At 46.6% G+C, this 25,846-nt stretch overlaps 1 protein-coding gene across 1 annotated transcript in view; it reads left to right on the top strand.

Moving 5' to 3' along the window:
- The window catches only part of LOC144296849 (protein FAM169B-like), a 100,086-nt gene extending 79,568 nt beyond the window's left edge, over nt 1-20,518 (top strand). Inside the window, exons 7-10 of the mRNA XM_077870129.1 lie at nt 7,744-7,926; nt 11,357-11,488; nt 16,190-16,278; nt 17,735-20,518. Coding sequence (XP_077726255.1) covers nt 7,744-7,926; nt 11,357-11,488; nt 16,190-16,278; nt 17,735-17,920 — 590 coding nt within the window. The 3' untranslated portion in view covers nt 17,921-20,518. The remainder of the gene's footprint in view (nt 1-7,743; nt 7,927-11,356; nt 11,489-16,189; nt 16,279-17,734) is intronic.
- The last annotated feature ends 5,328 nt before the right edge of the window (nt 20,519-25,846 follow it).

The following is a 25,846-nucleotide window of genomic DNA, read 5'->3' on the forward strand; positions in this document are numbered from 1 at the left end:
CATATGAATGTTGGCCATGTCTATGTCTTCCTCTGTGAGATTTCTGTTCATGTCTTTTGCCCATTTCATGATTGGATTGTTTGTTTCTTTGGTGTTGAGTTTAATAAGTTCTTTATAGATCTTGGAAACTAGCCCTTTATCTGATATGTCATTTGCAAATATCTTCTCCCATTCTGTAGGTTGTCTTTGAGTTTTGTTGACTGTATCCTTTGCTGTGCAAAAGCTTCTTATCTTGATGAAGTCCCAATAGTTCATTTTTGCTTTTGTTTCTTTTGCCTTCGTGGATGTATCTTGCAAGAAGTTACTATGGCCGAGTTCAAAAAGGGTGTTGCCTGTGTTCTTCTCTAGGATTTTGATGGAATCTTGTCTCACATTTAGATCTTTCATCCATTTTGAGTTTATCTTTGTGTATGGTGCAAGAGAGTGGTCTAGTTTCATTCTTCTGCATGTGGATGTCCAATTTTCCCAGCACCATTTATTGAAGAGACTGTCTTTCTTCCAATGGATAGTCTTTCCTCCTTTATCGAATATTAGTTGCCCATAAAGTTCAGGGTCCACTTCTGGATTCTCTATTCTGTTCCACTGATCTATGTGTCTGTTTTTGTGCCAGTACCACACTGTCTTGATGACCACAGCTTTGTAGTACAACCTGAAATCTGGCATTGTGATGCCCCCAGATATGGTTTTCTTTTTTAAAATTCCCCTGGCTATTCGGGGTCTTTTCTGATTCCACACAAATCTTAAAATAATTTGTTCTAACTCTCTGAAGAAAGTCCATGGTATTTTGATAGGGATTGCATTAAACGTGTATATTGCCCTGGGTAACATTGACATTTTCACAATATTAATTCTGCCAATCCATGAGCATGGAATATTTTTCCATCTCTTTGTGTCTTCCTCAATTTCTTTCAGAAGTGTTCTATAGTTTTGAGGGTATAGATCCTTTACATCTTTGGTGAGGTTTATTCCTAGGTATCTTATGCTTTTGGGTGCAATTGTAAATGGGATTGACTCCTTAATTTCTCTTTCTTCAGTCTCATTGTTAGTGTATAGAAATGCCACTGACTTCTGGGCATTGATTTTGTATCCTGCCACGCTACCGAATTGCTGTATGAGTTCTAGCAATCTTGGGGTGGAGACTTTTGGGTTTTCTATGTAGAGTATCATGTCATCGGCGAAGAGGGAGAGTTTGACTTCTTCTTTGCCAATTTGAATGCCTTTAATGTCTTTTTGTTGTCTGATTGCTGAGGCTAGGACTTCCAGTACTATGTTGAACAGCAGTGGTGAGAGTGGACATCCCTGTCTTGTTCCTGATCTTAGGGGAAAGGCTCCCAGTGCTTCCCCATTGAGAATGATATTTGCTGTGGGCTTTTCGTAGATGGCTTTTAAGATGTCGAGGAATGTTCCCTCTATCCCTACACTCTGAAGAGTTTTGATCAGGAATGGATGCTGTATTTTGTCAAATGCTTTCTCTGCATCCAATGAGAGGATCATATGGTTCTTGGTTTTTCTCTTGCTGATATGATGAATCACATTGATTGTTTTACGGGTGTTGAACCAGCCTTGTGTCCCAGGGATAAATCCTACTTGGTCATGGTGAATAATTTTCTTAATGTACTGTTGGATCCTATTGGCCAGTATCTTGTTGAGAATTTTTGCATCCATGTTCATCAGGGATATTGGTCTGTAATTCTCCTTTTTGGCGGGGTCTTTGTCTGGCTTTGGAATTAAGGTGATGCTGGCTTCATAGAACGAATTTGGAAGTACTCCATCTCTTTCTATCTTTCCAAACAGCTTTAGGAGAATAGGTATGATTTCTTCTTTAAACGTTTGATAAAATTCTCCTGGGAAGCCATCTGGCCCAGGACTCTTGTGTCTTGGGAGGTTTTTGATGACTGCTTCAATTTCCTCCCTGGTTATTGGCCTGTTCAGGTTTTCTATTTCTTCCTGTTCCAGTTTTGGTAGTTTGTGGCTTTCCAGGAATGCGTCCATTTCTTCTAGATTGCTTAATTTATTGGCGTAGAGCTGTTCATAATATGTTTTTAAAATCGTTTGTATTTCCTTGGTGTTGGTAGTGATCTCTCCTTTCTCATTCATGATTTTATTAATTTGAGTCTTCTCTCTCTTCTTTTTAATAAGGCTGGCTAATGGTTTATCTATCTTATTAATTCTTTCAAAGAACCAACTCCTGGTTCTGTTGATCTGTTCCACAGTTCTTCTGGTCTCGATTTCGTTGAGTTCTGCTCGAATCTTTATTAACTCCCTTCTTCTCTTGGGTGTAGGATCTATTTGCTGTTTTTTCTCTAGCTCCTTTATGTGTAAGGTTAGCTTTTGTATTTGAGTTCTTTCCAGTTTTTGAATGGATGCTTGTATTGCGATGTATTTCCCCCTTAGGACTGCTTTTGCTGCATCCCAAAGATTTTGAACGGTTGTATCTTCATTCTCATTAGTTTCCATGAATCTTTTTAATTCTTCCTTAATTTCCTGGTTGACCCTTTTATCTTTTAGCAGGATGGTCCTTAACCTCCATGTGTTTGAGGTCCTTCCAAACTTCTTGTTGTGATTTAGTTCTAATTTCAAGGCATTATGGTCCGAGAATATGCAGGGGACAATCCCAATCTTTTGGTATCGGTTCAGACCCGATTTGTGACCCAATATGTGGTCTATTCTGGAGAAAGTTCCATGTGCACTTGAGAAGAATGTGTATTCAGTTGAGTTTGGATGTAAAGTTCTGTAGATATCTGTGAAATCCATCTGGTCCAGTGTATCATTTAAAGCTCTCGTTTCTTTGGAGATGTTTTGCTTAGAAGACCTATCGAGTATAGAAAGAGCTAGATTGAAGTCACCAAGTATAAGTGTATTATTATCTAAGTATTTCTTCACTTTGGTTAATAATTGATTTATATATTTGGCAGCTCCCACATTCGGAGCATATATATTGAGGATTGTTAAGTCCTCTTGTTGAATAGATCCTTTAAGTATGATATAGTGTCCCTCTTCATCTCTCACTACAGTCTTCATGGTAAATTTTAGTTTATCTGATATAAGGATGGCTACCCCTGCTTTCTTTTGAGGACCATTCGAATGGTAAATGGTTCTCCAACCTTTTATTTTCAGGCTGTAGGTGTCCTTCTGTCTAAAATGAGTCTCTTGTAGACAGCAAATAGATGGGTCCTGCTTTTTTTATCCAGTCTGAAACCCTGCGCCTTTTGATGGGGTCATTAAGCCCGTTCACATTCAGAGTTACTATTGAGAGATATGAGTTTAGTGTCATCATGATATCTATTCAGTCTTTGTTTTTGTGGACTGTTCCACTGAACTTCTTCTTAAAGGGGAATTTTAAGAGTCCCCCTTAAAATTTCTTGCAGAGCTGGTTTGGAGGTCACATATTCTTTTAGTTGCTGCCTGTCTTGGAAGCTCTTTATCTCTCCTTCCATTTTGAATGAGAGCCTTGCTGGATAAAGTATTCTTGGTTGCATGTTCTTCTCATTTAGGACCCTGAATATATCCTGCCAGCCCTTTCTGGCCTGCCAGGTCTCTGTGGAGAGGTCTGCTGTTACCCTAATACTCCTCCCCATAAAAGTCAGGGATTTCTTGTCTCTTGCTGCTTTAAGGATCTTCTCCTTATCTTTGGAATTTGCAAGCTTCACAATTAAATGTCGAGGTGTTGAACGGTTTTTATTGATTTTAGGGGGGGATCTCTCTATTTCCTGGATCTGAATGCCTGTTTCCCTTCCCAGATTAGGAAAGTTTTCAGCTAGAATTTGTTCAAATACATATTCTGGCCCTCTGTCCCTTTCGGCGCCCTCGGGAACCCCAATTAAACGTAGGTTTTTCTTCCTCAGGCTGTCGTTTATTTCCCTTAATCTATCTTCATGGTCTTTTAATTGTTTGTCTCTTTTTTCCTCAGTTTCCCTCTTTGCTATCAACTTGTCTTCCATGTCACTCACTCGTTCTTCCACCTCGTTAACCCTCGTCGTTAGGACTTCTAGTTTGGATTGCATCTCATTCAATTGATTTTTAATTTCTGCCTGATTAGCTCTAAATTCTGCAGTCATGAAGTCTCTTGAGTCCTTTATACTTTTTTCTAGAGCCACCAGTAGCTGTATAATAGTGCTTCTGAATTGGCTTTCTGACATTGAATTGTAATCCAGATTTTGTAACTCTGTGGGAGAGAGGACTGTTTCTGATTCTTTCTTTTGAGGTGAAGTTTTCCTTCTAGTCATTTTGCTCAGTGCAGAGTGGCCAAAAGCAAATTGTATTGGGAAAAAGAGAAAAAGAGAGGAGAGAGAGAAGGAAAGAAAAGAGAAAGAGAAAAAAAAAGGGAAGAAAAGAAAAAAAAACGAGAAAAAAGAAAAAAAAAAGAAGAAAAAGAGAACGAAAAAGAAAGGAGAAAAAAGGGGGGTGGGGGAAGGAAACAAATCAAAAAGCAAAACAAAACAAAACAAAACAAAAAAAGAACCACCGGGGAGTATCTTCTGATTCTGTGTACTTTAAGTCCCTTGGCTTCTCCTGGAAGTTGTCCGTCTAGCTGGTGTTCTCGGGGAGGGGCCTGTTGTGCTGATTTTCAGGTGTTAGCAGTTGGGGGAGCTGCTGGGCCCCTGCCTGGTGCAGGGCTCGGTGGGGGTTGTTTACCCCGTGAGGCCGCAGGAGGAACAGCCCCAGTGGCGGGGCAGCTCTGGAAACCTGGATTCAGCTCCGGCAGGAACTACTCCGTCTGCAGGGCCTGGAGGCTCCGGGGCGGGGCCGCTGATGTGCTCAGCTGGGGCAGGAGCGTCCTCGCTGTCCTGGGCCCTCCCGGCCTCTGCCTGTCCCGGGGGAGGCGGGATCCTGGGCTGTGTCCCGGCGCCCTGTGCTCCGGAGCCTGCGCTGGTGGATTCGCGCTCCCGGGCCGCGCAGCCCCCTCCGCAGAGCCGCCGCCCGAGCCCCTCCGAGCTGCTCCTGGAACCGCGCAGCCCCCTCCGCACGGAGCCTCTTCCTCTGCCCGAGCCCCTCCGAGCTGCTCCCGGGGCCGCGCAGCCCCCTCCGCGGAGCCGCCGCCCGAGCCCCTTCAGCTGCTCCGGGTCCCGCCGGGTCCCGCCGTGCGCGCTGCAGCCCTTAGGGAGCTCGGCGCACTCTCCTGGGCGCGCAGTTGCTGTTACTGTCCCGGGGAGCCCGAGGGCATCCCCGCCCTCCTGGGTCCTGCTCCAACTCCCCGCGAGCCCCTTTCCGCCCGGGAAGGTCGGTGCAGCTCCTGCTCCTCCGGGACGGGGCTCTCCTGTCCTGGGGACACTCGCCCCGGCCTCAGCCCGGCTCCTCGCGGGGCCTCTCCCCCTTGGAGGCCTTTGTTTCTTTATTTCTTTTTCCCCGTCTTCCTACCTTGATAGAAGCGCGAACTCTTCTCACTGTAGCATTCCAGCTGGTCTCTCTTTAAATCTCAGGCCGAATTCATAGATTTTCAGGATAATTTGAAGGTTTTCTAGGTAGTTTGGTGGAGACAGGTGATTTGGAGACCCTGCTCTTCCGCCATCTTGCTCTGCCTTGATTTTATAAGAAGCCTTGAAATTGGGTAGTATAAAACCTCCAACTTTACTCTTCTTTTTCAGAGCTGGGTTGCTTAATTTAGAGACTTTGCATTTCATGTTAATTTTAATATCAGCTTGTCCATGTCCCCAAAAATGCCTACTGATGGGGTGCCCGGATGGCTCAGTTGGTTAAGTGTCTGACTCTTGATTTCTTTTTTTTTTTTTTTTAAGATTTTATTTATTTATTCATGAGAGACACACACATACACACACAGAGAGAGAGAGAGAGAGAGAGAGAGAGAGAGAGGCAGAGACACAGGCTGAGGGAGAAGCAGACTCCATGCAGGGAGCCCGATATGGGACTTGATCCCTGGACTCCAGGATCACGCCCGGGCCGAAGGCAGATGCTTAACCGCTGAGCCACCCAGGGATCCCTGACTCTTGATTTCAACTCAGGCATGATCTCAGGGTCATGAGATAGAGCCCCAAGTTGGGCTCTGGGCTGGGCGTAGAGCCTGATTAAGACTCTCTCTCTTCCTCTCCCTCTGCCTTCTCTCTCTCTCTCTTACAAAAAAATGCCTTCTAGGATTTTGGTAGGACTGGCATTGAACTTACAGGCCAGTTTGGGAAGAGTTGCCATCTTAAAAGTATTGAGTCATCCAATCCATGAACATGAAGTGTCTCCACTTATTTAGATTTTATTTAATTTTCCTCCACAATGTTTTGTAGTTTTTCAGTATTCAAGGCTTTGTTTGTTAAATATATTCCTAAAAATGACTTTTTAAAGGCTATTGTGAATGAAATTATATTTTTATTTAATTTTAAACCTTCTTAGCTTCGGAGGACTTTCCATTTGGGGAAAGTTGTTCTCATCATCTATAAAAGTTGGAAGTTACAGAATTCCAACCCAAGTTTGTATTATCATTTCAAGAACACCAAGGGTGAAATTCAAATACTCTACAATTGCCATCTCAAGTGAATTGGGTGCTGTTGATCACTGGCCACAGATTATTTATTCATTCATTCATTTTGGCCACAAAACTGACTAATCTTTTGATTGATAGTTTCCATGGGGTTTCAACTGGGTGGCCATCAGGCTTCTTGGGGGTAGCAAGATGTTTGCTGGGAACACAAGGGTACCTGGGTCATGGTTCTTTCATGGTGACAGGCTAGTCCACGTTTGTTATTGAGGTGAGTGGCAAGGATATGAGAGAGAAAGGAAGGGCACTGGATCCTACAAGGCCAGATCCCATTTCTTGATGGCAGGTGCTTCAGAACCACATGTAAAGGGATATGGATATAGGAAGGGGAGTAATTGTGGCCATTTTTGCAACCAGTTACTACAGTAGCATGTACCTCTGCAACTCAGTCTGGCTGATTAGAATTAGTCTTTTTTGTTTGTTTGTTTGTTTGGGAAATTACCCACCTTCTGAATCTTGGCAGGGACAATCCACTTCTTCCAATAGGAGCTGATATGCTACATACTTCTTTTCCAGGACTCTAGTGCAGGCACTTGTGCAGTTTGGAAGTGAGAAAAGTGATGTAGTAGGCTCCGTGCAGCAGTGATTTTCTGGTTAGGGTGATGACAGAGGCAACTGGCTATAAGATTCAGCTCCCGTGGTAGAAACAGCAACTGTGCTGGCACTGGTGCTGGTTGCAGGGAAGTTGAGTTCAGGGTGGAAAAATGGGAAGGGTGCCAACTGTCACCTCTCTTGCTCTGCTGTAGTAAGGTCACTTTTGCTGTAGGGGAAACAGGACTGAGTCTATTCAGGGTAGATGTACTTTGCCTTAGTAGGACATGATGACCCTTTGTTATCAAAACAAGTCCATGCCCTAACAGATGTGTTAGGTGGGTCTCCCAGCCCATCATCCCTGGGTTCATCGAGAATTTTGATGTCACCCAGATGCTCCTCATTGACTTCAATGTCTCTGTGAACTGTGAATGGTGAGGGAGGAATCTGAGGGTCTTGGGTGCATGAATGGTGCATTCACCTGGGTTTGCTTTTCATTTCAGTACAGTAGTCTGGTGGCTGTACTCCCCGCAATCAGTAACATGTGGGCTGATCAGCCAGCTGGAGAACTGGTGGTTTGGGATGATCTGCTGTTTTGTCTTAGGTTGTTTAGTGATGTGAGCCCTTCATCCAAGTGGTATCCATGCCCAGCTGTGCAGGAGTCCCGCAGGGTCCTGGTGGCTTGGTGCAAGTCTGGGAACAATGCATGTCACTTCCTTCCCCTGCAGGCAGCCTGTGTGGTGATGGCACGGGTGCATGCTACCTGCTGCCGGTCTTCGACACTGTGTTTGTCAGGAGGACTTACCGTCGCCAAGGCCTGGGCATGGCCATGCTGCAGGACTTTTGTGAGACATTCCGAGAGGACGAGGCCCTGGGTGTCAGTTGGCCAATTTCTTCTGCCATGTACCAAGGTAAACCCACCTTGTATCAGGTGGAAGTTCTGGGGTAACGGTGATGGATAACACATGTGCATTCTAGGTGATCGTGGGGAGGAGGTTCCTTGGCACTCTCAGCATGTGGGTTTTCTCTCCCCCTCAAGAAATCTCCCATTGCTTCAGCACAAATGAGACTTTATGCTCTCTCACAAAGGGTGAGCCCTTCTCAGTCTGAGAAATAACTGGATTTAGAGATAATAACAAAGAAGTCACACAATGTCAAGAGAAGCAGAATCCAGAGAAGTGCACCTGTGCTGCTGATTGCTGCTGGGTGCTCAGAGGATCTTTGCTCTTTCACTTGAAACTTAGAGCCCATGACTTTGTCCTTTCAACTAGAAGCTGCAAGGGATCACAGGAACTTCAGCTGGGAGGGCAGCTGGAGTGCAAAGGCAGGCTCTGACTGCACTGAGCCCCCAAGCACCTCTGTAGCTCCCCCTATAGAGACAGTCCCCCTTTCCATTCTCGACCTACTGAGTCCCCGTACTTTCTCTTTCCCTGGAGAAACAGAACCAATAGGCTGTATGTATGTAGAGAGAAGAGATTTATTATGAGTTGGCTTACAATAGTGTGGAGACTGAGACTCTCAAGATCCACATTTAGCAAGCAAGAGATTCAGGAGAGCTGGTAGTGTCATAACAGTCCAAGTGCCAGCAGGCTCCAGACCCAAGAAAAGCCAACAAAAACTTTTTGGTTTAAATCCAAAGGCAGTAAAAGATCGATGTCCCAGCTCAACAGGCAGGAGGAGTTCCCTCTTGTGGGAGGTTTAGTCTTTTTGTTCTGTATTCAGGCCTTCAACTGATGGGATGAGGCCCACCCAATAAGGGAAGGCAATCTGCTTCACTCAGTCTACTGTCTCATGCTGATCTCATCCAAAACATCTTCGTAAACACTCCCAGAATAATGTTGGACCAAATATCTGGACACCCCTGGCTCAGTCAAGTTGACACTTAAAATGAACTGTCACAATCCCTTTCTACATTCTGGAAGAGAAATCTTTATAAATACTTGTCACAGGAAATGAAGAAAGCTCTGATGTGAAGCATCACATTCCATGTCTGTAAGAGGGGTAGATTCTGGTGAGCATCTCCCCAGGTCCCTTTGGACCCCACCACTCCCATGAAGCACACCTACCTCACATTGGGTTCTGTTATACTTCTTGTCATACAGATGTTTTCAGATCCAGTGCCATTATCATATAGGAATGAAAGATAAGAGAGACAAAGTAGGAAAAGTAAGGAAGTTTCTGTTGCTCTCAAGAAAAGGAGGTGAAACATATTTTCAAGTAGGTTTAGTCATTTCTTTGTATTTCCAAACTCTTTGGAAAAACTTTGAAGATCTATGAATTTCTGCAGAGAGCATTCCAGGCTTTCTGCTCTGTATTGCTCACTTCGAGGTATTGGAAAGTTCCAGAACCTAGGCAGCTGGTTCTCTGTCCAAATGCCTGTCCTTTGTGTTCCTCTCATTTTTTTTTTTTAAAAGGTTTTATTTATTTGAGAAATAGAGCACATGCAGGGAGAGTAGCAGAGGGAGTGGGAGAGGCAGGCTCCCCACTGAGAAGGACCATCAGGTCCCTGGGATCATGACCTGAGCTGAAGGCATACACTTAAATGACTGAGTCACCCAGGTGCCCTCCACCCCTCCTTATCTTTGCTTCAGCTCTGAGACCTTTGCTTGAGTACATTGGCCTCCCAGGGCAGCCTCCTCAGCTTTCCCTAGGGGAATAGCGGGCTCCAAGGACTGGGGGCTGCCCCAGGGCAGCTCTGCTAAGACCTTTGCAGGGTTCTGTGGATCCCTGTTTTTCCTTCTCTGTTTCTGCCCTGCAGAGAAAGAAGATATGAAGGTGCTGATTCTGAAGCGTGCTATTTGTCTTTGGGGTTTCAGCTGTCTAACTGAGCATGCTGGGGCCTCAGGCTTTTATATCACCCCTGGCTGTATCTGGGCACATAGGTGAACAGGTAGACTGTGGAGAAAGAAGCTGCTGGAGGCTCAAGATTGGGTGCAGGTGCACTGACTGCATGCTTCACTGACTTTTATTGAGCACAGTCTTGCTCTTTGAATGGACAAGAGGGACTCCTCTGCCCATGGCCCCATGCTTTAGAGCCTCTTGCAGCTGTGTCTTTCTCCATGGTATAAAGGGGTCTGTGGGCCCAAGAGGGTATTCCTACCAGGGTCCAGGCAATGCCTTCTAAGCTGACTCAAGGTACCAGGACCCCGGGTTTCCTGCCAGTGGTGCTGAAGGCCGGAGTGGACTCCATCCCTGGATCTGTGCACTTAAGGGTGGACCATGACACCAGTTTGCCTATCTTTAGACCCCAGGGACAGCCATTGATGGGGTGTGGATGGAGTATGGGCGTGGTGTCCACACTTGTACGCACAGACCCCTTGCTGGGTGTATGTGTGTGGCGCTGGGGTAGGAAGGGAAGCAGGTGGGCTGCCTTCAGGGGGCCAGCTCTCTTGGTATTGCTACATTCTGGTGCAAAACTCCAAGGAGTCCAAGAATTCTAAATTTGAAACTAGCTTTCCCTGTTATTATGAAGTTATATTTGTCAAGATGGGAAAGCAGATCATTCTATCTAGCACTCTGCTAGCTTGGCTTACACTTTCGGAATACTTAGTGTCATGCTCTGGAGCTTTCCATCTGTGCAGTTGCCCTGGGCTGGGAAATATTAGGAGCGGGCCGATGCTGCCCCCACCGACACCTGCAGGACCAGGAGCAAGCAGCTTCCCATTTGGCTGGATTCAGGATTTCACCGCCAAGTGAAAAACGCTCACCCTGTGAAGGTGGACATAGAAGTTTCTAAGCCTTGAGGTGACTCTGGAATCAAGGCATCCACAGGGGATGCGCCGGAAGGTTCTGCTAGAGAGGAGAGCCGGCGAGGCTCGGAGGAAGGGCAGTGCCTGAGGAGAGGACAGTGTAGGGTGATGTTGTGGGCTCTGTTGGGGTCCCCCCCAAGTCTTATGTTGAAGCCTCCTCTGCCCCCTCCCAAGTGACTGTATGTGGAGGTAGTAAGATTAAGTGAGTTCATAGCAGTGGGGCCCTGATCCAGTAGACTGGTAAGAAGAGGTTCTTATTTAGAAGAGGGGCCCGGGACACAGACACCGAGGGACGACCACGTGCGGGCACGGGAACCAGGCAGCCCTCCGCGCGCCCCTGCGGTCATCTGGATGTGGGGCTTCTGTCCGCCACGGTGAGGCAGCTTAGGTCTGTCGGTGAAGCCCCCCGCCCCGGGCGGGACGCGTTGTTACCGCGACCCCCGGCTACGACCGGGTGGACGGAAGCGGGAGCACGTGGCAGCCGGAGCAGGACCTGCCTTGCGCGCAGCGCAGGAACCGCAGGAACCGGAAGCGTCCCGCCCGGAGACGCCGCGGGGGGCGGGCCTTCCGGCCGACACGTGCGCATCCTCAGTCTGCAGGAAGTTCCTGGAGGCCCATCCGGAGGAGCGGGGGCGCCTGTGGGAGGTGGAGCCGCCGGGAGCCTGGGGCCAGCGAGGCAGCATCTGGCTGAAGGTTCGGCGGCAGCAGGCCCAGCTTCCAGACTGTGAGTCCCGGGGAACGACGTGCGCGTTGAAGCCCAGGTCAATGCTACCGATGGAGTCTGGCCTGTGCGGGTGTTGGGTTTGTTGTCGCAGGAACAGGAGGGAGTGAGACCCGGGAGGTGGTCTCTTGTCCTCGGCCCACCTTCCTTTCCTGAGTGGACCACATCTTCTCGACCTTGCTCTAGATCTCCCCCGATGCAGCTAAGTCAGAAGCTCCCTGGGACGGAGGGGCTCCCCGTTTATAACGAGACGGGATCTCTGAAACGTGGAAGGAGACTAATGTGTGCACCTGCCTCAAGATTGGTGAAGCCACCAAAGGGTTTACTGTGAAGCTTTCCATGCACGCCCTTCCCTTGTGGGAGATGACACGCATGCATAGTGGTGGTGTTGCGTAGATAGCATGCTGCAAAGGAGTACCTTGTCCTTCCTGTCCTGTCCTTTTTTTTTTTTTTTTTTTTAAAGATTTTATTTATTTATGAGAGACACATAGAGGCAGACGGAGAAACAGGCTTCCTGCAGGGAGGGTGATGCCGGACTTGATCCCAGGACCCCAGGATCAAGGCCTGAGCCATAGACAGAGGCTCAACTGCTGAGCCAGCCAGGTGTCCCCTTTCTGTCCTTTTTATTGGCAGCATAGTATGCTGCTGTGTGGAGATGTTGTTGATTTGGGCAGCCCCTCTTACAGACACATTGTCCTCAGTTTGGGGTTTTGTCCTCAGAGCCCTACGGTGAGTTTGCAGGGATTTTGATGGAGGGTCCTGATGGGAGGCAACAGGTGGGAAGACCAGATGCAGTTGTGTCTGGTTCTCCAAGTTGCTTTTCAACAGCGTGCCTTCCACCTCTTCCACGTGGGTGATTTGGACTGCACATTGTTGGTGGTTCTCAGCCCCCTGCTCATGGCGAGGGCCCCTGGGGGCAAGGCTGCAGGTGCCGTGTATGGGTGGGAGGCGCGGGAGGGTCTCACAGTTTAAGTTCACTGGCCAAAGTGAAAAGCGCTGGCTTTTCTTCCCTCCTGGGAAAGAAAGCTCCTGTCAGCATGAAATGCCATTTCCCAGGCTGCAGGTAGCTCATTAGGGGACAGTGGATAACTGATTTACTTTAGGTCGTGACAGGGAAGAAAGAGCGCCTTGGAGTTTATTGATGATAACAGTGATAGGTTTTGCTTTTATGGTGCCTTTCAGCTAGAAGGTTTAATGGATCTTTACAGATATTAATGGGGTGACCAGGCACCTGGGAAAGAGGCCACTGGCAGGGCTGTGACTGTGATCCTAATGAGGCGGTTAAGTGACTTGCCCTGTGGCATCCACAGTTAGAAATGAAGGGGGAGCTGGCCCGGATCACCACTCAGTAAGCTCAACGGGTTTATCGAGGAGCTTCACAAATGAGCCTGCAGCTCCCACGTGGACGAGGCCTTTGTGTCTTGGACGTTACAGTTCCTTGGCTGGGAATGAAAAAAGAAGAAAGGTTTGCATATCAGAATGTGGAAATAATATGGAAATTGCACAGGCCGGGCGGGGGGGGGGTGGGCAAGCAAGGGGAGGATGTTTTGGCATAACTGGGGAGACTGCTTTCCTCGGAGAATTCCTCTGGGGGTTATTTCAAGAGCTGAAAGTTGGTGTGGTCTGGTCACAGGAAACTGAGCTGGGAGTCAGATGCCAGACCTGTCACTTTAACTCACTGTGAGATTTGCCAACTCTCTCTTTAAAACAGCAAATGAGGGGACTTTCACAGAGAATGTTCCAGAAGCATGCTTGGAGTCTTTTGAAGAAAGAAGGGTCATCATTATAATTAGGATATAATTAGATTACTGAAACTATATAATTTAAAAAAAAATCTAAATTATGGTCTTTTCACTCCTTGTATAAATCATAGCTAGTTCCCAGTTTCACCCACAACTTCTGTCTCCCCCCAGGGCCAGCAGTCAGGATTTTAATTCACTTGGGAAGGTTTTCAGCCAGCCAGCTTCATCGTGTAACAATTTTGTCAGCACTGACATTTCAGGTTTTTTTCCGGGTTGGTGAGTGGGGGCTGCAAATGCAATCACAGATTTGCCCAGATGCTCTGCAGTGTCTCAGTTTTTAGTCTCTGCCTTCATGGAAATCTGCAAGTGTTAGCCCATTAGGTTTTCCCACAGGTCACCAAACAGTGTAGGTTCTGGAATCATCTCTTGCCTGGAAATCTCACACAGCCATTTATTTATTTAATTAAAGATTTTATTTATTTTTATTTGAGAGACAGAGACAGAGAGCGAGAAAGAGAGGATGAGTGAGGAAGAGAAGCAGAGGGAGAAGCAGACTCCCCACTGAGCAGGGAGTCCAATGCAGGGCTCAATCCCAGGACTCCAGGATCATGACCCAAGCTGAAGGCAAATGCTTAACTGATTAACCAACTCAACCACCCAGGCATCCCTAACATAGCCATTTAATTTAATTTTAGTTTTTAATCAGTCTGTTATTCTTAGAGTTGCTTTCTTGAATTGTTCTGTTTTTCAAGTTCTATCTTTTGTTCCTTTATTTCTGACTGTTATTTTGGAGGTTTCCTACAATTTCATGTGCTGTAGAAATAGAACTGTAAGCAAGAAGCCCAGCAGAGCCAATTGCTTTTTACATTCTAAGTAAGGCATGGACATTTTACATCATTCCAAAGGGAAATTAACTTGTGCTCTTTTCAAAAGTTTCGAAACCTATTTTTGAGGCAGAGTCCTTTATGGACTAGGTCTTTTAAAGTTTGCATGGATCTTGCCTGTTGATAACATCTGTGGCTTATAATGGCCCTGAAAATATTTACAGGGTTTTCAGAACTTTTGAGAGAAGGAGTTTGTGGGAAAGTTTTTTCTTCCTACACTCAGTTACATATGAAGCCTTTGAAACTTGACCAATAGGATCATAATTCTATCTAGTGTGACTTCTCATTTAGCTTGCACATGCTTTAGGTTTTTGTAATGAAGGAGGTGAAATTGAATGCTCCAACAGTGGAAAGTTACAAAAATGTGGCTGGAGGCAGGAAGTAATTGCACACAGCTTTAAAAATTATTTTTTTTCATTCCTTAGGTTATAGTTTTGCTTTTTTTCCAGGTGGATTTTTAATATATTCAAACATCATCCGTAGGGAAAATAATTTTCTTCTATTTACATTTAATTTTTAATGCTACAGTGTACATAAAAAGATGTGAAATATATGAGCTGGGGAGGTGGGGTCATTTTTCTAAAAGTCTGAATCTTAGAAAACTGCAACTCTAGCCTCATCTCACCTTGTTCTGATGATGAGTTGGACATTATACAGTGCAGTAGTAATAGCAGTTTTATGGCAATGAGCTGTGGTGGGGAAGTGCTGAGAGGAGAACCACCATACTGGATGGGTTTTTCCTAATGCTGCTCTTTTGAAAGGTTGTGTGGCTCCCTCTCGTGGCTATTGTCATCTACTGCGTCCTGGATGGCAACTCCTGGATGGTAACTTACTTTGACCCACCTGTGTTGTTGCTTCTCAGAGTCTTATCCTGGTGCTTCCAAATTAGAGCATTCATTTAAAAAAATTATTGAACCTTTATTGGTTAGGAATAAAATATGAGCAAGTATTTGGTAGTCTCTATCATGCTTTAGTCCATACCACGTAAACACATAGCCTTACACATCAGGAAGGGTAGGAAATAAGGGATTGCCTACTTCATTCTCTCATTCATTCTTTCATTCATACGTTCACGTATTATCTCATTCATTCAACAGATTACTATAATGGAGGATCTACCAGTGTTGGGCCACTGGCAAAGGTGATAAGGATACTGAGGCTGACTGAGTCTGAACTCATTTATGAGTTTGCATTTTTACAGAGAAGTACGTGGGCAACCATTACTGCATTATATAGAAACTCTGAGAGAGCACTAAAGTAAGCTGGTATTTTTAAATGCTTATGATTCAGTTTTGCCAAACCAAAGTTGGCTAATTCATAAAGTCTATAAATAGATTTTAAAATTTATGTATATAGGTAACAACTAAATAATATATTCTTATTTGAAAAGTGTGTTTCTTATTTTTTTTTTAAGTGTGTTCCATGCCCAGCATGGAACTTACCACTCTGAGATCAAGACCTGAGCTGAGATCAACAGTCGGATAGATGCCTAACCAACTGAGCCACCCGGGTGCCCTGAAAAATGTGTTTCATTTACATTTTTGGCTCAAATGGAAAACTGAATATTTTTTTCCTAAAGGATCTGAACACTCTTCCAACACACACACACACACACACACACACACACACACACACGGATTTTGGGGCCTAGGGAAGTACACAGTGGGATAAGAAAATCATCCCTTTTCAAGTTGGGGCTGATTTGGTAAGAGGGAGTGGGGGGCTGAATTAAAAAGAGTGATTATGGGCTCTCTTTCAAGTAAAAATTCTAGTGAGCAAAGGAATATAACTAGAAACTGACTCCATTTAACATCTGAATAATTGGAAGAAAAGATCAAATTCCAGATCAGAAACCCTTGAGTAGAGCCATCGCTTCACGTCTGCCCAAACCTGGCAGGTTTCCCCGTCCTCCGGAAGGTGCTGTAGCAGATATCACAGTGAAAGTCAAGAAGATGGAATTGGGTTGTGGTGATCAGTGCTTTTGGAGGGGTCCCAAGTGTATTATTAATCTTTCGATTGTCCACTCCCTTGGAACCACCCCTGTTTGCTTATCCTGCTTTCTTGGTTGGGGAGGGCAGCTCACCCAGGAAATTCCAAGGAGGACATGAGCCATCATGGGCGGACTTCTCCAGATGATGGGCCCAGACCATCTCAAGATGACAAGAAGGTACAGTGGTGAATGTGTCGTTCTAGGAATGGGTTTTGTTTTCTTAGCAATCATGTTGTGCTTGTTTAGTGAAGCTCTAAACTTGCAAAGCATCTTCCTAATAACCTTGGCTGTGGGCTTCTCCGTCACTGTGGGCTGTTGACTTAGAGTCTCTGTACTGCAGTATGAGGAGAGGCTCTTCTTGAAGCTAGACAAGCTCTAACAAAGCCAGAACTAAACGGGACACATGGGAATCAGCTGTAGCCTTGCATTGTTAAGGAAATATTGAAAAATCTGAATTTCACATTCTGCCACGGACCAGCATCTTTCAAGCAGAGCAAATGTGTGGACAAATTTCTTTCTCTCCTACTCTGCCCCTCAAGCCCAGATGCTAGAAAATGGAATATGGCATTAGGTTATCATAGAACCCAGAGTGATGAGAGAAGAGAAACTATGGATAAGGATGGCTGCTAAGTATTTCTTAGTGGCCCATTGTCTGTTCAGTGTTTCATAAGATTGGAAGTGGTGTGATTCCATTAAGCAATTCCCTAAAGCCCAGGCAGATACTCGCCATGCAAGGTAATTCAGATGACAAAAGCGTCTTTGCTCTTGAATTCCTAAAGAGTTAATGATTTTAAACTCCAAAACTTACAATTGCAGCTTGTGAGCAATGTTGCTTATTTTGGAAAGTAGGTGGTACTGGGATAGAAGACTCAACATCAAAGGCATAATATATCCTAGTAAGTGCTGGATTGTTTTAGAAAAGCTGGCAGAGGAGGGCTTTCATTTTCCTTGGTTTGCAATGGAAAAAGGGGCTAATATATGGCCCTACCAGGCCACTGAATTGCAAGTATTGTGCTTTGCCTCTTTGCTGATCTAGGACTTTCATGTTTTTTTTTTTTTTCTTTTAAGATTTTATTTATTTATTCATGAGAGACACACAGAGAGAGGCAGAGACATAGGCAGAGGGAGAAGCAGGCTCCCTGTGGGGAGCCCGAAGTGGGACTCAATCCCAGGACCCTGGGATCATGACCTGAGCCAAAGGCAGATGCTCAACCAGTGAGCCACCCAGCTGCCCCTCTCTGACTTTCCTTTTAAACCTTGAAGGCTGTTAGAGAAGCAGGAGAGGTTCGGTGTGATGTCACACCCATGGGCACGTGTCTGGGGAAGTCCATATCATTAGTCATAAGAACACCACCTTTGAAAAGTAGAGCTTCCTTGCTTTGCTCTTTCTCTGATCTCCATGGGCTGGGCTCTTCAATTCCTGTCAGGAAATACGTTCCCACCAGTAAATACATAACTCAGAGAATCTTATGAACAAAATACAGTGTCTCCGTAGCTGGCTGGGGTGTTTGAACCTGGCTTGTCTGTTCTGAATCTGAGCACACAGCATGTGCAAGGGCCTGGCCTGGCCAGGACACTGGCAGGCCCATTATACCATGTGTTGGAAAGCTTGGTTGATTCTTTTTTGATTCAGGAGAGGACCAGCGGAGAACCGGAACAGACAAAGAGTGATCAAGACTGCGGAGTGAAAGAAGCAGCCGTGGGGCGGCTTAGACCAGCCCGCTGGGCCGAGCCAGAGGAGAAAGAGGCCAAGAGGACTGTGATGGATGTGGGGCTAGCCTGGGAGTCCCAGCAGAAGCACATGCGGCCCAGCTCTTAACTCGAAGAGGGCAGCCTGAGTCTTGGGGAGTGGCCTCTCTGGGCCCCAGGGGATATGAGTGTGAGGGCTGCCTCTGTCACTCCGTGGGTGGCCAGGAGCCAGCCTCTGCCTTGCCCTTTGAGGAGAAAAGCTAGGGCATAGACCCTGCCTACCTCAGGCTTTTTGGGGGGCCCGGGTGAGAGGAAGCCTGGGAGAGTGCTTCAGTCTTCAAGCACAGAGATCTCAACAGGTACAGACAGTTCTTTTCCCGAGCTTTGATTTCAGAAGTGCGTTTGTTAAACCTGATAGGTTTCTGTGATTCAGGATGAATTTGTAAAGATGGTACTGGAACCACTTGAACCTTCTTTCACACAAGGAAACTCTGAAAAGGGCCATGCCCCTTCAGGTCTGCACTGCAGCAATCTGTCTCAGGTCTGCCCATGCCAGCTCAGATGTCATCATGAGACCATAGACACCAGAAGGGTTTCTGGGGAGAAGAATCTTTTCCAGAGAAGCTTTTGCCATATCGGGAGCTCCCTGAGGGCAGTGGCTGGGACTGCCTGCTGATGTACACCCTCACTCACATCTGGCCTGGTATACAGGAGGCACTCAGAGTGGGTTCCGGGGGACATCAGGATCATAGCCATAACCCCATTCAGAGGGGAAGCCACTGGAGGGAACTTTGTGCTGATGGCTCTTCCAGCATATTGATGCCTCTAGGGAAAAGGCTTGTACTGGTAAAAGTGACTGTAGAGCTAATGGCCTGCCTGCACCTAGCGAGACAGTGGCCTCCTCAGCTATCTACACCACCCTGCTCGCGGCACATACTTGGCCACCATTGGGGATTCTGAGCTGAGCCAAGGACCCAGTCTGGAAGACCCCGTGAGGGCAGGCAAGCAGGCTTCACAGGGTAAGGCACAGTCTGGGCTGCTTCATGAGGCCCCAGAGCCTGCTCCCTGGAAGCTGTGGTAGGGCTTTCTCTGCAGCTGGCCTAGTCTCACCAGTGTTCAGTAGGATTCCAACCAATGAAAGCTGCCTGGGTCCTCTTGGGGCAGGCAGCCCAGTCCCAGCCCCTACTTGTGGGTGAATGCAAATTTGACCTTATCCCTGAGGACACTCCTCGATGGCTTTATCACTGTCTCTGGGGCTACCTAGGGCCCTGAAGACTCAGTTCCCATCTCTGGGCGCCTTCCTTGCTTTCTGTATCCCAGCTGCCTGGGCTTCCCTTTCCTCAGACACACCTGTGCTCTTGCTCCAGGGTCAGCACTCACCCGCTCACTCTGCCTGGGGCACATGCCTGTCCTTCTCTCCCTCTGTCCTTCTGTCTCTCTCTCTCTCTGTGTCCTCCTCCTTCTCTCTCTCTCTCTCTTTCTTCCTGCCATCTCTCCCCCATCCCAGCTGTGGTTGTGTGTGCCTGTGCACACACAGACACACAACTTGTCAGCCTGATTCCACTGAGGCATCTAATCTCAGCTTCAGTGTCCCTTCCTGACCACCTACCTCCTCCTCCCCTTCCTACATGGCCTCAAGACCCTGGGCACTTGGCTGTGACTCCCATGAGCCACCAGCAGGACCAGCCCTGGGTCTGCTCATTTGCTTCTTGTTTCCTCAGTGCCAGTGTAGACCTGGTCTTCAGTAACTGTGAGGGGAATGAGTGGTAGCAGATCTCCTCAGGGGTGAGGGGTGGCACCTTCCTTCTGCTCCTCTGTTAAATGCTGGAGATGGATGGAATAACAGTTTCAGCTTTTTAGGGGTGCCGTAAAGCTCATCCTGGAGCCTGGGGATGGGGAGGAGACCACCAGCCCCATGTGCTGGCAAGATACTCACTGCTGCTCCCCTAGTGGTCAGAGGACACGTGTGATGGGACCTCTGTTACTTATTTACTCATCCATCTGTCCACCCACGCATCTGTCCATCTGTTCATCCTTCCATTCATTTATCCATATACTCATCTGCCTGTCTGTCCATCCTTCTGACATCCATCCGTCCATCCATCCATCTGTCCATCCACCCACCTGTCTGTACATCCATCTGCCCACATCTGCCCACATCTGCCCATTTGTTTATTTCTCCATCTCTCCACCAACCCATCCATCCATCCATCCATCCGTCCATCCATCCATCCATCCATCCCCCACCCTGTTGTACAACAAATATTTAGCATGCTTGCTTGGGACTGGGCTCTGTGCTGGGTACTGGCAATGTACAGATAAGTGAAATGTGTTTACTGGACTCAGACTCTTCTCTCTGGAAGAGTCTCTTCTAGAGTGTTCCCCTGGAGTTGTTGTCTTACACCCATTAGAAAGAGGGAAAAGTCCAATGGAAGGAAATAGAGCTTAGAGCTCCATGTGAAGACCATGAAATCTCTCAGTGCCTTTGGGCCCCTTGTGAAGGAGGGACAAACCATAAAAGTAGACTCATCAGTGGCATCTGCAGTCAAGGGGTGCTCCACGTGTAATGCTCTTCATTGTGTGACAAAATGGATGCTGTGAACTTGGCATTGTTCAGGACGAATGGCTAGTACTTTGTGTTTACCTGGAAATGAACTGATGAAAATATCTCAGGGGTTTCATGAAGTTACTGTTCAATAAAAGTATCCTCCCAAGGGAGAAGAACTGATGTGTTGGTGTAGTTCATTTACAGATGCAAAAACAAACCTTGCAGAGTTAAAGAAAACACACTGGCGCTCCAAGCAACACCCTCTCCAGCCAGTGACACAGTCCAGTTTGGTCTGGGGCCTTGTGCAGGGTTCCCTTCCATGTAGCTTGTGAGGGGAGTGTCTATAAAGTGTTTGTGTGTATGTGTGAGCGTACACGTGGTGTGTTGTTTTTCTTAAATCAGTAATTTACAAACCATAACATTTTCATTTGAAGTATATATAATTTCATGTTTTTTAGTATATTTATAGAGTTGTGCAATCAACACTACAATCATTATCCCAAAAAGATACCCTATACCTATTAGCAGTCTCCCTTTCCATCCACCCTCAGCTCTAGGCAACCACAAATATACTTTGCCTTTCTATAGATCTGTTTTGGACATGTCTTACAAGTATAATACTATGAGTGGTCATTTCTGTCTGCCTTCTTTCACTTGCTGTAATGGTTTTTAAGGATTTTTTAAAAATTATTTATTTATGGGGAGGGAGGAGCAGATGGAGAGGAACAAGCAGACTCCATGCTGAGTGCAGAGCCTGACGTAGGGCTCAATCTCAGGACCGTAAGATCGTGACCTGAGGCAAAACCAAGAGTTGGACACTTTAAAAAAAAAAAAGATTTTATTCATTCATTCATTCATTCATTCATTCATTCATTCATGAGACACACACACACACACACACACAGAGGCAGAAATATAGGCAGAGAGAGAAGCAGGCTCCATGCAGGAAGCTGGATCGATGTGGAACTCGATCCCAGGACCCCAGGATCACTCCCAGGACCCTGGTATTGTGACCTGAGCTGAAGGTAGAGACATAACCAACTGAGCCACCCAGGTGTCCCTGTCTCTTCACTTTTTTGATGGTGTAATTTGAGGTGCAGCATTTTGAATTTTGATGATGTGTAGTTTATCTACTTTTCTTTGGTTGTTTACGCATTTGGTGTTGGGAGTGATAATGATTGTGTCTTAAAAATGCACTCTAAAAGGAATTATTGAGGAGAAATTTGTTTCTGTAATGAATATAGAAAAATCCACAAAGGATTCATTACTTAGAAGAAAGCCATCTCTAGATCCCAGGCTCATGTCCTGTGAGTGGTGTGTTGCCTTGTGGGTTATTTTATCCAAAGCTTAAAGCTTACCATGATCCAGAAATTGACTTCTGGGTACATAACCAAGAGAACTGAAGAATTGTGGCCTCATAAAAACGTACACAAATGTTTAAAGCTACATTATTTATAATAGCCCAAACTGAAATCATACCCAAAGCCCATCAGTTGGTAAATGGATAAACAAAATGTGGCATATCCATACAATGGAATATTATTTAGCTATAAAAAGGAGTGAAGTACTGGTAGTGCTACACCATGGATAAACCTTAAACACATGCTAAATGGGAAGAAACCAGATATTGAAAATCCATGGTCCTGCAGAAACTTGCCCTATGGGTTCAGGGTCTGGCAGTGGTGGCAGACATTCATTGTTGTATACTGGGTTCTGGAATGGATTTTCTTCCAAGGAGTGGGGTTTTAAGCTATCTTAGTATCAGATATTTTGTTCTAGGAAGTCTTTGGGAACACAGTCCTTTGGGATGAGGAAGGAATAAATACAACTGGTTGGATACTTACAGAAATCTTAAGGGCTCAACAGACTATGAGACAATTTCTAAAAGCCCCATTTTCTGTGAGAAGCATTATAAGATTTTTTATTTTGATTTAGTTCTTTTTCTAGGGAGAGATGGTCAGTATCTGGAAGTTTTGAAGTTAGGGGTCCAGGTTTCCATGTTGAGAAGCCATGAAATTCCTTGGCCACCTTCCTCTTCCACTTCCACTTCCACCTCTGCCATTTTACATGGGGTGTAAAATAACACAGTGGTCAAGCAAGAGAAAGGAGCTGGAAACCACAGCAACAGGCATGGAGGGTCTGCAAGCCCAGCCAGCACCCAACCAAACATCCAGGGAGCTGGACTTCCTGTCATCAAATGAGACCCTACCAGAAGGAGTAATCTCCTGTAAGAAAACTCCTACAAACGGCCCAGCAACTGAAATGCTTCCTTGAGTATGTTCTTCAGGCTTTCTAGAAGGTAACCTCTCCAGCAGTGACCCTTGGCGGTGTGCAGATGAGCTGCAGAGCTTGTGAACTTTTATGACCTTCATTGCTCCTGACTCATGGCACCTACTCGCTGGTGGGCAGCTCATGGATGCTGCATGAGGCAGACACTGAGCAGATGGCTCCTTTGGTCCCAGGGTGCTTGGACTCTTCAAATTTCATGGGATTAGAGGGTGTGTCCTTTGGTGGATTGTGGTACTGTCTTTCTGGCTCATTGTGAATTGCAGGAATAGGCTCCGTTGGTTATTATTCCTTCTTGGCTCTACACTTCCTTGATTTGGGGAATGTTTGCTGGATTCTTGGATTACCAACAGAGGCAGGTAAGAAGCATGTCATATATATATCTCCAGGGCAGCCCCGGTGGCGCAGCGGTTTAACGCCGCCTGCAGCCCAGGGTGTGATCCTGGGGACCCGGGATCGAGTCCCGCGTCAGGCTTCCGGCACGGAGTCTGCTTCTCCCCCTCTGCCTGTGTCTCTGCCTCTCTCTGAATGAATGAATGAATGAATGAATAAATAAATAAATAAATAAATAAATAAATAAATATTAAAAAAAATATATCTCCAAATGTGTGTATTTTATTTATAAGGTAACTTTAGAAAGTTTGTATACATTAAATCCACATAAGCTACATAAGGAAACATTATAAGGAACATACTTAAAGGAACTTGAGCCTTTTCCAGCCTCCTGCAGTAGGGCTGCCTGGGGCAGGGGGTCTTGGTGAGGAGGGCACCAACTCACGTGTACATTTGGCCCATCAGAATCTCTGGTCTCAGGTACCCCACCATATGGGCGTCAGGAGGTACACCTCTGGCCTCCGACACCTGGACTCTTGCCATGTAGCCCCACTGGCATCTGCTGGTGCTTCACCTAGTCCCCACTGGGAGGTGATACGGAGGCCTGCACATTTCCTCACAATCTATGTGTTGCTGCTCCTGGCCACATTAGAAATGATTTGCTTTTCCACTGGGGACCTTGTGGCTTTGATGTGGGGTGGGCCCTGGTGCCCCAAGTTGACTCCCATAGCCTGGGGCTCAGGCTGCTCTTTGGGGCCTTTCCTTCTCTGGGAACTCTGGGCTGGGATAGGACATTTCTCTTTTCCACTCTGGGGTCCCCCAGTCTGAGAGTTTCTATCACCCCCTCCATCCCTGCCCAAATGAGTCTGGCTTTTCAGACTTCAAAGCCAATGGCCTGGTCATTTCATTTCCACACCCTTCACTGATACCCTGTGTCCTCACATGTGTCACAGAGCCTGACTCTGAGCGAGTACCCTCAGTGCATGGCAGAATTAGGGTCCCCACGCTGTTCTATGTCATGTCCCTCTGGCAGGGAAGGCTCCTTGGCCGAGTCCCTCAGTCTTCCAAAACTCCAGTGGGACATGGGCTATCAACAGCCGGAGGCCACCATTTCTCTCTCACAGGCTTGCTGCACAGCCTGAGGTCCCACTGTTAGGAATGTTTGCCTTGGGGGGTAATTTGTTAACAGAGGCAACAGGAAATGGGTACACCCCTAGACTGGTGCCAATGAGTACCCCTGGTGACATCTGGCCATGTCCAGAGACATTTTTTGGCTGTCACCATTGGGTGAAGGAGTGAACTTCTAGCAGGTAGAAGCCAGAGGTGCCACTCAACGTCCTAAAACACCAGGGCAGCCCTCGTTACCTCAAGAATTAGCTGGCCTGAAATGTCATGCCAGGGTTGAAAAACGTTGTCCCAGACCAACAGATGCCTGTAGCTCTCAAATCCTGGGTGTCTGCAGGCTCAGATAGTGTCAGCCTTGATCAGTTATGGCTTCAGAGCAAGCCAAGAGCTCAGACCTTGAGGAGAGCTGGACAGAGTACCTTAAAGTGCTCTTGATTGAACATTCAGTCTGCTGGTTCAGTTCCTGCACAAGCGAGGATTCGAGGACCTCCTAGGACTGTGTGCCGCTCTGAGACTAGGGCGGGGCTTGCAGGATGACCCCGCTGAGACCAGGCCAGTGCTTGGGGAGGCTTCACATCTTGGACCTTCCCATTGTCCTGACTGGTGAGAAAGTTCTTCCTCATTTACAGGAGAAATCACCGTGTGCCTGGAATTGAAGTCCATAGTAGGGCCTGGGAAGTGCTGTGGAGAAGACTCACCCTCTCAGTCTGTGTCCTGAGCCCCCATTCTGGCTGGTGGCAGAAGATGGGTGATCTGAATCTAGACTTGGAGAAGGCATGAAACTCTGTCTGTGGGCAGTTTTCTGAGAATACCCGCGGCGGCCACACGATGGCAGCCTTGCACAAACCAAAACCAAAACCTGCTCAGCCCAGGACGCAGCCCCCAGCTGGGTGTCTCAGGGCAGAGGACACCTGCCTACCTGCAGAAGCTGAAGAGGCCCAGTGTGGCTGGGGGTGGAGGGTGGGGGGTGGGCAGGCTGAGCTTCTTCAGCTTCTGGGTTCCCAGAGTTGAGAACACTGAGCTTTATACGTGAAAGAAACAGCAGTGCAGACTGCCGTACCTGCCTCTGAATCGGTTTCATTGTGGAGCTAGTTTGCCACTCTAGCCCCTGAATTCCGGTGATGTGACAAGACAGACCATGCAGTTGAGACTTCTTCTCAAGAGGGGCTCACATCACTCTTTTAAAGGACCAAGTGTTCCTAACTGACACACGAGAAGCCACATCTTTAGTGCATACAGTTTGATAAATTTGTACATATGCACACACCTGTGCAAACATCACCACCATATCAGGGTAATGGACCTGTCACCTCCAAAAGTTTCCTGTGCCCCTTTTTATTGGTATAAAAACATAAGATCTTCCCTCTTCACCAGTTTTAAGCATATAACACAATATTGTTGACTGGAAGTGCTCTGCTGTATATTGGATCTCTAGAACTTGTTCATTTCATGTCACTTGTCCCCTCCCCCAGCCCCTGGTAACCAGCATTCAGTTCTCTGCTTCTAGGAGTTTGATTCAATATTAGATGCCACATACACATATACCTGGCATCCTGCAGTATTTATCTTTCTGTGTCTGGCTTCTTTCACTCAGCAGAATGTTCTCCAGTTTCATCCATGTTACTGCAGATCACAGGATTCAGCCTTTTTAAGGCTGAATAATATACCATTGCATGTATATTCTACATTTCTTATCTGTTCGTCTGTTGACAGGGGCTTTGTTTCCATGTCATGGCTATTATAAATAACGCTGCAGTGAACAGG

This window comes from Canis aureus, chromosome 2 (genome assembly GCF_053574225.1).
Source record: "Canis aureus isolate CA01 chromosome 2, VMU_Caureus_v.1.0, whole genome shotgun sequence".
NCBI classification, from domain to species: domain Eukaryota; kingdom Metazoa; phylum Chordata; class Mammalia; order Carnivora; family Canidae; genus Canis; species Canis aureus.